Source organism: Coregonus clupeaformis, chromosome 16 (assembly GCF_020615455.1).
Source record: "Coregonus clupeaformis isolate EN_2021a chromosome 16, ASM2061545v1, whole genome shotgun sequence".
Taxonomy (NCBI): Eukaryota; Metazoa; Chordata; class Actinopteri; order Salmoniformes; family Salmonidae; genus Coregonus; species Coregonus clupeaformis.
Window position 1 is genome coordinate 51,282,070 of NC_059207.1, and position 13,289 is coordinate 51,295,358.

At 41.9% G+C, this 13,289-nt stretch overlaps 2 protein-coding genes across 4 annotated transcripts in view; one reads left to right on the top strand and one right to left on the bottom strand.

Annotated features, from left to right (window-relative positions):
- The first annotated feature begins 1,817 nt into the window (after nucleotides 1–1,817).
- LOC121585081 (small integral membrane protein 15) lies at nucleotides 1,818–4,474 on the top strand. Of its 3 annotated transcripts, none has more exons than XM_041901434.1 (2): nucleotides 1,818–1,924; nucleotides 3,368–4,474. In XM_041901434.1, the coding sequence occupies exon 2, from the start codon at nucleotides 3,400–3,402 to the stop codon at nucleotides 3,622–3,624; it is 225 nt and encodes a 74-aa protein (XP_041757368.1). In that variant the 5' UTR covers nucleotides 1,818–1,924; nucleotides 3,368–3,399; the 3' UTR covers nucleotides 3,625–4,474. The 3 variants fall into 3 exon arrangements, with proteins under 3 accessions (XP_041757368.1, XP_041757369.1, XP_041757370.1); XM_041901435.1 differs by having other exon boundaries at nucleotides 1,858–1,915; XM_041901436.1 differs by lacking the exon at nucleotides 1,818–1,924 and adding an exon at nucleotides 3,140–3,214.
- ndufaf2 (NADH:ubiquinone oxidoreductase complex assembly factor 2) overlaps nucleotides 4,272–13,289 on the bottom strand; it is a 34,726-nt gene continuing 25,708 nt past the window's right edge. Inside the window, exons 2-4 of the mRNA XM_041901433.2 lie at nucleotides 8,915–9,004; nucleotides 8,070–8,110; nucleotides 4,272–6,276 (exon numbers count right to left, since the gene is read on the bottom strand). Of these exons, the coding sequence (XP_041757367.1) occupies nucleotides 6,034–6,276; nucleotides 8,070–8,110; nucleotides 8,915–9,004 (374 nt within the window). The 3' untranslated portion in view covers nucleotides 4,272–6,033. The remainder of the gene's footprint in view (nucleotides 6,277–8,069; nucleotides 8,111–8,914; nucleotides 9,005–13,289) is intronic.

The window sequence follows — 13,289 nt, forward strand, 5'->3', positions numbered from 1 at the left end:
TCTCTAGATAACATGAACACACCCTAACCAGCTCTGCTAGGGCGAGTAAAATGGTCAGACTGAGGTGTTCTCTCATTTGTGACTGGAGGTAGCTAGCAAGCTAGCCAACTTTAGCCAGTTAATTTGGGTGTTTGACTGCCTTAGCTCGGATCAACCATACTCCTCGGCCAGAGCGTCCAGTGTGCAGTCTGAACGTTCCGAGAGCGAAACGCTCTGAATTTACGAACGGACAATCTGATAACGCTCTGAATTTACGAACACCCAGAGCGCACTCTGGCACTCCATATTGAATTTACGAACACACCCTACATGTCCTAATAATTCGAAAGATTGCTCAGAAAACCAGGTGTTTTAATTGGCGTATGTTTACTTAGATTTTGACCATATGCCGATTAAGATAAGGGTAAGGTGATTACAGGACTATTGCATAATCAGCCTACCTCCATAATCAGTTTAATATCGAATTATTAGTGTGCACGTAAACGTACATGTTATATCACAATAACACTACAAGTTCCCTATATGCCATGGTGTCACGGGACATGTGAAATGGGAAGATGGCGGAAGCGGATGATGAGGTAAAATCTGAATACAATGGCGGTAGAATCAAGGAGAATTGGAGTATTGTTCAAAATAATGGAAAACGTAGCAAAGTACGGTACAGTGATGAGAATGACCTTTCGTATCTAGTAGGAGTACGTTTTGTTAATAAGGAGCAGCTGAGCAGAGTACCAATCTTGAAGAAACCATTTGAGTTATCCAAACTGGTGGAGAGAGTGCTGGGTAAAGTGAAGGATGTGAGGAGGGCTTTTTTTTGTGATTCTGCGGAACAGAAGGAACGTGCGTTGTGTTTTAATCTATTTGATAAGTTTGAAGTGTTGTGTGTGTGTGTCTCTTCGGAACAAGGCACCCCTCAAGGGGGTTATATCTGGTGTTTCGTGGGAAGTTGATTTGGAAGAGATGAAAAATATTCCTGGAGTGATTGAAGCACGTCGGATGAGTCGAGTGGTGAATGGGGAAAAAGTGAAGATTTTATCTGTTCTTTTGGTTTTTGAAATGGAGTCTCTCCCTAATGAAGTGCGGCTAGGGTATATTAACTACAGAGTTAGAACATTTATCCCAAGACCAATGCAGTGTGAACATTGTAAAGCTTTTGGTCATGTAGAAAGTGTTTGCAGAAGGGAGAAGCCGAGATGTACAAGATGTGGAAAATATCATATTATGTGTTATAAAAGTGAAGAAAATGTGACATGTTGTAATTGCGGTGGGAATCATGAAGCCATGTCTTCTGAATGCCCCACAAGGGTAAAGGATAATGATGTGGTCAAAGTCAGGGTTGTACAGAGCATTTCTTATGCAGAAGCTGTGAAAAGGGTTGAGGGTTTGAATGTTGCACCAGAAGAGTCCATGGTAGTGGATAGGCCTTCACTGCAGGCTGCAGGGGTTGTCTTACACCAAGAAGATCCAGACATTTTAAAGGTTAAAAAGGTGGACTTTGGCCTTTATCGCAATGGTGATAAATGGCACTGCCAAGGTGGAGAAAATATTGAAATCATTGTGATTGCTGGGGCTGAAAGATTTCACAGGAAAGGAGTTACATTGAATATTAGCAAAAGCCGTACCACCTTCTCAGGTCCTAGAGCCTGAGAAGAGAGAGATGGAGAACTAAAAGAAGGAAGAACTGGGAGTTTTGGTTATTATTAGGGTTGATTGTTAGACTCACTATTAAGTATGGATTTATTTATTGTAATTTTATTTTTGGTTTCAAAGCGTCCAGTTGGTGGCGGCAATACAACTTTTGGATATAGCCCGCCATAAAACCCACAGAAGAAGAAGCCAGGGTATTACGTCATAACCAATTGTGAGAACTCACTTCCTGGTGCCGGATCAGCGTGGGATAAAAATAAAAACTTCCGTTAGTTGAGTATGTTTAACTTAATTATAACCTCTAAATATACGATTATCATTGATTTTAACTGTTGTCGCTGTGCTTACTGCTAAACTAGATCAAAGTTGCTGGGGCGATGAAGCGGTTTTACAATGTAAATAAACTAGCTAGCTAGCTTAATTGTTTACAGAAGCTAACGTAACGTAGCTCACTACTGAGTTATGTAGCTAACTAGCTAAATCAGCTAGTTATTAGCTAATGTTCGTTGTAAAGAGACAATCTGTATTTTTCTTCTCAAGTACTAAAACCTTCCTTTAAACATAATTGCCATGGAAAAGTATACTAGCTAGCTAACTACACGTCACCAATTTGTATATTAGCTAGTTTACTGTTTGATATGGAAGCAAGTCCCCGCAGCAATGTTCCAGCATCTAGTGGAAAGCCTTCCCAGAAGTGTGGAGGCTGTTATAGCAGCAAAGGGGGGACCAACTCCATATTAATGGCCATGATTTTGGAATGATTGACGAGTAGGTGTCCACATACTTTTAGTAATGTAATGTCTCTGGTTGAGACTGTAAAATTACAGTGGCAGCTTGACTGTAGTGCACATTCTATTTTCCACTTGTATACCGCTAGGTATAAAGTATAGCATACAATATATCCAATGTGAATCTACAAGTGAAAACTAGCGTTTGGTTAGATTTGAAATCTGAAGCTGTGTGTGGCTGTAGCCATGGAGACTAGGCAACTTCCATGTTAGAATAGCATACCTGTTGGTGAGTAGAAATGTTACACACAGCTGTTAAATGTTCAGCAGGGCAACAGTGTGTGGGGAAGTGGTACCTTTGGAATATCCACTGAGTATACAAAACATTAACACCTTCCTAATATTGAGTTGAACCCCCCTTTTGCCCTCAGAACAGCCTCAATTTGTCAGGGCATGGACTCTACAAGGTGTTGAAAGCATTTCACAGGGATGCTGGCCCATGTTGACTCCAATGCGTCATACAGTTGTGTCAAGTTGGCTGGGTGTCCTTTGTGTGGTGGACCATTCTTGATAAATACGGGACAATGTTGAGCGTGAAAAACCCAGCAGCGTTGCAGTTCTTCACACAAACCTGTGCGCATGGCACCTACTACTATACCCCGTTCAAAGGCACTTACATCTTTTGTCTTGCTCATTCACCCTCTGAATGGCACACATACACAATCTATGTCTCAAGGCTTAAAAATCCTTTAACCTGTCTCCTCCCCATCTACACTGATTGAAGTGGATTTAACACGTGACATCAATAAGCAAGCAGAGCTTTCACCTGGATTCACCTGGTCAGTCTGTCATGGAAAAAGCAGGCCTAAACATTGTCTCTCTGACATTATTTCTTCCCATAATTGTTTAGTTTAGGATTGGATAATCTGATTGTAGATCCGTGGTTAAGTTTTGCCCCAAACTTCTAATTTGTTAAAATAATTATGTTCCAGATTTTGGATTGGAGTTGCTGTTGGCGATCAGGATGATTGACGTGCGGGCGTGGGCGGAGTACGTGGTGGAGTGGGCGGCTAAGGACCCGTATGGCTTTCTGACGACGGTTATCCTGGCGCTCACACCCCTCTTCATCGCCAGCGCCCTGTTGTCGTGGAAACTGGCCAAAATGATTGAGTCGCGCGACCGTGAGCAGAAGAAAAAGCAGAAACGCCAGGAAAACATCGCCAAAGCCAAGAGGACCAAAAAAGACTGAGCCGTAGAGGGAGGGAGAGAGGGAAGAGTAGCTACAGTACACAGCTATGCTCAACACTCTCTTTACTTGTCACACCCCCACCCCTCGTCTCCTCAACCCAGCCCAGCACAGGTCCCCATCCTATTACTCCTGTCCAGTGTAGGAGGCCTTATAGCGCTGAGGGAACTGTATAGACCGGGGAGGCTCATTCGATGGGACTATCATCAGCGGGTAAACGGGAATCGTCTGTATAATTCACGATATGGAGATCCACCATCTGAGCTTGGTGTTGTTGCAGTACTTTGCATTCCATTTGTAACAACTCCACTCCAATGATTTCATTAACTAGTAAAAAAACTGTTCTCCATTTGAATTTACTCATGTAAAAAAATAAAAGGCTTTTCTCCTTGCACGTCAACCCTCCCCTAACCCTGCCTGAATGATGCTTAACTGAAAAGTTTGAGTTCCTGCCTGACTAGATGCGCAGGTGTTGCACAGCATCAACCAATGGTTGCATGCCATGTCATCAACTGTTCAGTCAGGCATAGATGGATGGCTATATCATGTGTTTTGCTGATAGTTAAACACCTATCCAAGTTTTTTTTTTTTTTACATCTGGCAGGAGTGTACTGTAGTCTGGCAGGAACTCGACCAAGAAGTGATCCAGGCAATTTTCATACATGGGTTTTATTCAGTGTGTTTTTAACATCTATTTTGCCACATTATATTAAACCTGTCAGACTTGTCATTTCAAGAGACAATGTAACACACACTTCATGTAAAGGATGTCTTCTCCTGAGACCTGCAACATGTCTTTCAACCATCTTACATTTGTCATTTAGCAGACGCTCTTATCCAGAGCGACTTAGTAATAAGTGCATTATTTTTTATTTTTTTTTATTTTCATACTATCTTGCGAGCTGTGTGATACCCTTTCCTTCATTTAATTAAAAAACAAAATTGGTTAAAAGGTTTGTAGTGTCGTGTGTTGGGGATGTGTATATATATAACATACCAAATACGTAACGCCGTTAAATAAATTGCACCTTGTCACGCAGACAAATATTTAATATGTATGCCATTTAGCAGAAACTTTATCAAAATCAACTTAGAGTAGTGCATGCACACCTTGCTACCTTAAGACGAGTGCACTAACTGTTAGTCGCTGTGGATAATCGAACCCACCATCACAACATTGCAAACACCAGGACCACCTACTTCCCAGCACTTACATCACATCCCAGTTCTCTCAAGCCTGGTAGTTTCATTTACAATCCACAACAAATCATCAAACAATATACCTTGATTACCTACAACAGAACTTTATATACAAAGCGTTTACAGTACGTCAGGGAGATCAGATAAATTGTCTTCCACACCCCATGAATGCCATTCCCTGATTCAATGCAATAAAATGTTTTTTCAAATGAAGAGCAGAGCTCCTATTATTAGTTTACATCATAACCAGGGTCATGTTCAATAAACCACTTACGTCATGTTTTAGAGCGGAGTGACCGGTTTGCGTTGCCAAATGTTTTATGGTGTGCACTACTGAATACAACCCAGTACAGATCCCAAAATGCATGTGCAAAGTGATAAAAACAAATTAGTTAGTTGTGCAAGACATTTTATAGATAAAACCACAAGTAGCATATTGTTTTTAAACGTGTGCATGATTTTCTCAGACAAAACAAAAGCTGATTCAAACAGGGATGTGGCAGATTTCAAAACTCTTCCGCGAAGAACTCAGGTAGGATACAAATGACTATCCCCGATGAAAGGTGGCTATCGAGGAGGGGAAGACACGTTTGTTCGCCTGCTAACGAATTGGCATCTCCTCGGCCACTTATCAGATTCTGGGTCACGGAAGAGAGGGTGGAGGACGGACTTCTGCTCAAATGAGAAAAGGCCATTGAAGCTGGCCAGATCGTGCTTCCTTCCCATCATCCTTTCTCTATCTTGCTGATTTCAATTGTTCAGTCTTTTCAGGTCGCCGATCCAAGGTGGAAATGATGGAAGGAAGCCTGTGAATACTCACATAGGGAGGGCCTATACTTGTTTACCCATGTCTAGTTTCTTGGATGTAGGTATGATGAGTGCATATGCACAGTATGTATGTGTGTGGGCAAACTATGAATAGCACTGTATATAGCCTGTGTGTGTGTGTATGTATATATATATGTATATATATATATGTTTTCTTGTATGTACGATAGTGTGTGTTAGGTACCAGTATCGTGATACTCAGAAATAACAGTCTAATCTTGCAAACACACAGTCTTCTGTTGTTACCGAGAGTCATATTTGTTTATTTTCACACAGCAGCAGGTTTTTAAAGTACTATGGAGCTCAGTTTGCTTCATGTTTTTATTTTTTACCATGGAAAATCCAGTATTGCGGTATCGTGACCCAGTGAGCGTGTGTGCGTGGCTATTTCTTGGCTGCGGGTGTCCAGGAGCCAGGCTGGAATGTGTTGGCTGTACTGACAGGCTCCTCGCTGGTCTCTGGCTGGCCGAAGCTGGTGGCGGCGGCGTGGCCCTTGGCTATGGTCTGAGTAGGCCGAGCCACCAGGCCCTCCTCGTACTCCTTAGCCTGCAGAGCCAGCTCTCTCTCATCCACCTCCCTTGCCTTTCCTTTGATGTGCTCCCTGTAGTGCTGGTTTTTCACCAGCTCCTGTGTGGAGTACGGTACACACACACACACACACACACACACACACACACACAATATTAACCAAAGCTTTTCAACAGAGACTCAGTCCTTTGAAGGGATAGCTACTAGTGACAGTGAAGTCCTCTCAAGTCATCCATAAGCTAGTGTCCAGTCTGTAGTGTTAGTCTTGCCTTGGCAGAGTCAGAAAGCGAGGGAAGCCTGGATGTGTTGCTGTTGTGTGTTGGCAGCAGAACTAGTGGGCTTGGAACAGCGAGGGGAGACCAGGGCCATACAGACCTGCTTTGGGGAGCGAGGCGAGCATATTGAGCCGCTTTTCCAGCTTGTTAATGACAGGATTTAATCCAATCAATTTATGTCGACTTGGACAGGGACGAGAGGAAACGTTAAGGGGACGTAAAGTGCAGGGGGAGTGGTTTTGGCTACACCACTGTCCAGCTGTGGACGACTGGGCAGATAGTAGGCAGAAAATTGGATTGTTCTGGCAACACTGAGGTGGGATGGCATTGGCCATTGGCATGGAATATATAGGCAGGGAGGTGCCTGGGTATTAGCCTTCCAAGGGATTTCCCATAGCCTCCATTTCAATGGATAAATAATAATTATCCTATAGTCAATAAGATGAACCTTGTATATCAACCAAGCTAAAACTGAATATGGCTTATTGAGACTATAAAGGCAGTTATACACTGAGTGTACAAAACATTAGGAACCTTCCAGTGGAGGCTGCTGAGGAGAGAACGGCTCATAATAATGGCCGGAACGGAGCAAATGTGTTTGATACCATTCCACCAATGCCACTCCAGCCATTACCACAAGCCCGTCTTCCCAAATTAAGGTGCCACCAAACTCCTGTGGAACCTTCCTAATATTGAGTTGCACCCCCTTTTGCCCTCAGAACAACCTCAATTCATCGGGGCATGGACTCTACAAGGTGTCGAAAGCGTTCACAGGGATGCTGGCCCATGTTGACTATAATGCTTCCAACAGTTGTGTCAAATTGGCTGGATACACACAGCAGTTCTTGACCCAAACCGGTGTGCTTGGCACCTACTACCATACCCCATACAAAAGCACTTAAATATTTTGTGTTGCCCATTCACCCTCTGAATGGCACACATACACAATCCATGTCTCAATTGTTTCAAGGTTTAACAATCCTTCTTTAACTGGTCTCCTCCCTTTCATCTACATTGATTGAAGTGGATTTAACAAGTGACATCAATATGGGATCATAGCTTTCACCTGGATTCACCTGGTCAGTCTATGTCATGGAAAGAGCATGTTTTGTACACTCAGTGTATAATTTCAAGTCAATCGTCCTCTATTAACAAGGAAACATTAAGATGTCAGAGTTCAGGTGGGCCTTCGCTCTTCAGCAAACAAAGGAAAGGAGGGGTGCTCAACAACAATGAAAAAAATCATGGCTTACCAAGAAAAACTTCCAAAAGGACTAATTAAGAGGTAAAAAGGAGTTGGAGCACTCAACAAAATAAGGCAGAGATGTATTTATTTTTGCTCGCTTTAATCCATTGTACAGGATGCGAAAAGATGACTGATGTTTCCTCTGAGGAAGACGTCAGCTTGACATCGAAATGTCAGTGATATTGCTGGGACTGTCTACACTCACTAGCACCATCACATGCCAGCTCCAGTTTATTTTTAACACCTGTCCCCCAAAGTTTCCTGGCTCTGTTGGAAACTGAGAGAAAGCTAATCAAAGTGTTTCTCTGAGCCTCTTCCCTACCGGTACCCCGTCCAACAGAGCCCCCCACAAACACAGCAGTGATACGCACCTCAATGGAAGGGGGCTGCTTCCGTCTGCCTCGGATCCAAGCTGGATGAGGGAACAGACAGACGAGAGTTCGAACACCCACACTGCACACATACCACGCTAACAAAATTATCAGTTACACTTGATATCCAATGTAACGGCAGTTGCATGGCATCACACTTGTGTAATTACTCTATAGTTAAATTAAAACAGTATCTAACTGTAAGTGATCTGAAACAGAATTTGGCCTGTTTCCTTTCATTACAATTCCAGCTTGATAGCCTACATGACAACAGCCAGAATTTGGCATCACTCTGATTTGCCAGTCTAAGCAGAAAGAGGACTGTAGTACTGTTACTGCATTTCAACTACTGTACAGCATAAAGCAAGAGACTGCAGATCTCTTCTCCTCTGATCCTTAGATAAACCTCTCTACATCTATCCATCTCTTCCTTCTCTGTTCTTTCTTAGGTGTATTTTGGCAGGGCAGGCTCTGGAGAAAGAGAGAGATTTCCCAGCTTTTCCTTCAGCATGCCGGGACTCTAGACTTCTTATCCCCCTCTTATTAGCATCCTGATGAAAATGCATGAGAGAGGGATGAGGAGGGCTTAAGGTGGATAAAGCAAGTCAGAGACAGAACATGTTGTATCTAGTTGTATGGAAAATGGATAGGGTGACTTTGATACATTCATGAATACATTTCTGAATAAATAGCATAGGTGATTAATGTTAGTTCTAGTACAGTTGTTGTTGCCTAGCACTATTCTGTACTACAGTGTATTCCGAGCCCCAGATTCACAGGCTCCATGACACCATATCATGGAGACTAGCAGACATATATCTAAAGTGTCAGTGTTTCAACATTACCATCCCACTCGGAGGGTATGTTGCCTTCCAGGTACTCAAACTCTGTAGGGTTAACAGCCACCACCATTCGCTTGGCCCGAACAATCCTCCCTAAGAAAACAATGAGAGAAAGAGAGATATTCAAAAAAATATTAATGCATGAAAATACACGTGATCAAGCACATAAAAAAAACAACCCACACACATTTGAGATATCCTGCGCGCGCACACACACACACACACACACACACACACACACACACACACACACACACACACACACACACACACACACACACACACACACACACACACACACACACACACACACACCATGGATGATTAGCTCGTGGCCCTCAGGCTTGCTTCTCAGATCTCTCAGAGTGTGTCCAAATCTGGGCTAAGCCTTATGTAAATCAACCCCCCTAACCCACCAACCACACCCCCCCCTCACTGACACCCTCATCCAATAGCAGCCCTCCGCTAACAATGCCCTCCAAATCAACATCAAGCCTTATGGGAGACAAAAGAGGTCAGATTTCACAGGCAACACAAGAGAGATGAGCTGAGAGGAATACTAAAACACTCTCTCCCATTCTGTATCCTACAGCGCTAGTAACAACACCACCACCAATTATTTTGGGGAAAACCGCTGATTAAACAAGTCGAGCAGGCACAGTGACATTCAGGTGGAGGGAGGGTTGAAGGGATGGAAGGATGGAGAGAGGGTATGAGAGGCACATGAGTTTAGACCATGATTCTTAGGATGCAGCTGTAGACGTTCTCACAAAATTCACTAATGAATGATGCCTGCCCTCCTGACATATCACATTCCCAGAAGTGTGTGTGTGTGAGTGAGAGTGAGAGAGAGAGAGATAGGGGTGGGGGCTCTCCATTATAACTGTAGCGGCTAGAGAGAGAGATGGTGCGTGGCGAATGCAGTGCACATCAGCTGTTGTGAAGGATGAATGGATGGACAACCTTCCACACACAGATCAATCTGTCAACATGCCATCCGCTTCCAAATACAGACCAATATGTCAACATTCCATCACCATTCCACTCCAGCCAACTCCATTAGTCTTCACAGAGCTGAACACCAGTGGACATGGACAAATGGCACCACCATCTCCAAACACACACACACACACCAGACTGATGAGCCTGATGATGTTCCACTGATAACAGATAGATATGACATGTAGATGGATGGATAAGGTATGAAGTAGTAGTATGAAGGCTAGTCTACCACAGACCATATCCAACATGAAGCCTCCTCTCCTTAATTTGCACTGATCTTAAGACACAGGACAGGTGAAAGCAATAAGATGTATGCCAGGTAGGCCTATTTGCTTTCACCTGTCACATTGTCCCATCACATCAATGCAGGTGAAGGAAAGGAGACAAGGAAAGGAAGGCCCTTTAGGCTATTGAGATACACCCATAGTAATCAGGCCTACTCCTCTTTAGTTCTTAGCTATACTCTAGACTCATGACTAGTGTACAGGCAGCTATGCTACAGTAGTTACATAAGCCCACTGCACAAAAGCCTACATAGTAGCTAAGCCTATCAGTTGGTTCAGCCTATGAGGAAAGAGATTGTATAATCGTTATATTTGTTTACATACAGGCCTTTATCATTCAGCTGAGAGCAGCTTCATAGGAAAACCCAGAGGACATAAAATCCAAACAAAAAGACTGGCATCTCTAGGTAATACCAACAAATACATTAAAACAGGTGATAAGCTAATTATAAACAGGTGTTATCCATATTTGCATTGGGTGTGGGTGGTGGAGGATAAATATGGTTAAATTATACTACAGTCCCTACAAGCGTTCTGCTTAACTATAGCCTAGCTAGTGCTTAAGCATAGAGAGAAGCAACCACCCCCCACCTCCCTCTCTCTAACACATTTACCTCCCCCTCTCGCTTTCTCCAACTCCCTCTATCTCTCTCGCGCTCTCTCTCTCTCTGCTTCCCTTTTCTTGCCACTTTTGCATTGCAGGCGTGACTAAATCATTCTACCATGGCTTCTATCTTTGGATTTTAATAACAAATATGTACATATATTTATGAAACAAGCCCATTCCTCCCACCACACTCGCACCCGTGCAAGCTTGCGGGCACACACACACGGGCGATTCTCATGAAACCAACTGAAACCATGTCTGTGATGAATTCAGCTACATAGCCTCTAAAGAATTTAAATAATTTACTATCATATTAAGGCTCACTTTGCTTGGTTTCTGGCTCTTTAAGTTGTTTTGAGCTTAAATCTTATGCTTGTGTTTTTTAAAGAAAATGTTTACTCAGTTTCATTACAGTAATGCTTCCGGGTCAATTTTGTAGGACTTTATATTCATTAAATTTATAGACATTACATATTTTATTAAAACCAATGAAATATTGTTTAAAGTGGTACATATTCAAAGAGAGTTATCATTTCTGGGTATTCACATTACAAACTAGTCATTTTTTACAAAACAATCGTGTGTCCGATCACGTGTTTCTCATTACCTTAGCATTTCTGTACAAAGTAGTGTTTTTTTTATTACGTTATTTTCTACCCATAATGCATTACTAAGAAGAGAAGATCAAAGATGGCTACAAGGTAAGCTAGTCTTTTCTCATGTTTAAATTTGATAATTGTCCTCATTCACCCCATTTATCCATTTTAGATGATCATTATCGTAACTGTGTAATGTTTGAGCAAAATTATTGATTAAACTATTTACAGTATAATAGATTAGAAAGAGCATGAATTGATGTCAATAATGGCTTCTGCCATTGTTAGCTAAATTTGCTAAGGGCTTCTCATTACCATGCCATATGGTTGTCTGTTACGGTAATTAGATGTTACGGTACTGATAAAAACTGTTTCTGATACATGTACAATGTAACTCCCATCACACTGTGTGTGCAACAGATACATCGCTAACCAAACAACAGTGCTATGTGCATGCACACTTGAATTAAAGGGTAACTTCACTCAAATATATTTTATTCATACATTTTTCCCAGACCTAAAAAAATGGTCTCCTGGGAAATCATTCTAAACAGCGCACCTGATAGCGGTTCCATACTTAGAAAAAGGGGGAATCTAACGATGGAACAACTAGGATGGGTTGCTAATATGACTAGGATTGTGCCTTTGGCTTCTGGACAACAAAATAAAGTTGATATGAAAGCCAATTGAACAGGAGAGAAATGGCATAGCGGTGGGGCCAAAAGGGAAGTAAATGGGAAAAAAAGTGTTCCAATTATATAATTACTCCTGTCTATACAGAATTAAATACAATTATTCAAAATCCTTCACCAGAAAGCATGATTTAGCCACAGAGGAATCGATGATCATTAGCTTCTTTAAAAGAATAGCTGTGGATTGTTCCAAATCACAGGCTCGTAGACCTATACCTATTAGGGAAGCCCACAACTTGGGCAGCGCGTTGCAATAGGCTTAGCTGATTATTGAGTTGAGGCTGTCAGTGAAAATAATCTAAAATATGTTTGAAGATAATGTGTCTTGAATATAATTACAAATGTTGAGACAAGAAGGGGAGGGGTGTGTGGCGAAGATATAGGCGAGTCTCTCCGCAGAATGGCTCAGCTGTCTCCCTCCAATTCTTGCGCATTCATTGTTTAATTGTGTGAATTGTTTGCCCTTTGATATTAAAAATATTTAAAAAATCCCCATTACATATGTCACGAGTAGTAAATGTTGCGTTAATCCTCGTCATTTGGTTACATACATTTCTGTTAATGCATGTATTAATTACAGTAATTTACCGTTCTCATTCTCAGATTGGAAACGTTGTTTGCTACACTTGTGAGAAACAAGTTTTGGTTTATTTCATAACCATCATTTTCGGTAATTGTCAATTATTTTAATTGTCTTTTGTTTGGAGTGCTCCATGTTAGCAATGAGCATTTGTATGGTTTCTCAGTCTTGATAATGTTGAGGCAGTGCGCGCACCTGAGCATGCATAGAAGTACCTGGCCTGCTGCGCGGAAATGTAGGAAAGTGTTGTTTTTTTTACATCAATTGCGAATGATAATATATTAAAACTATAGTTCCTCACAGTAAGCTATTTGAAAAATATTTCCAAAAGTCTCCCCCTCGATAATCACTAAATCCTCAGTGTGAAAGAGCGATTGAAGTTATAGGCCTATGGCTACATTAGGGATATATATTTTAAATCACTCATTTGGGGTTGAGGCATATAGCATGATGTTCTAATTGTTGGCATGTGAAGTGGACTCTTCACATTACACTACTTTTGAGGTCTGAAAACATCTGACAAACTTTGATATAAACTGTGTTAAAGGGACATTACACTCAACAATTCAAAGATGAATTCAAGATGATGCCGAAACGTTGGTGGTTTATACCCAATC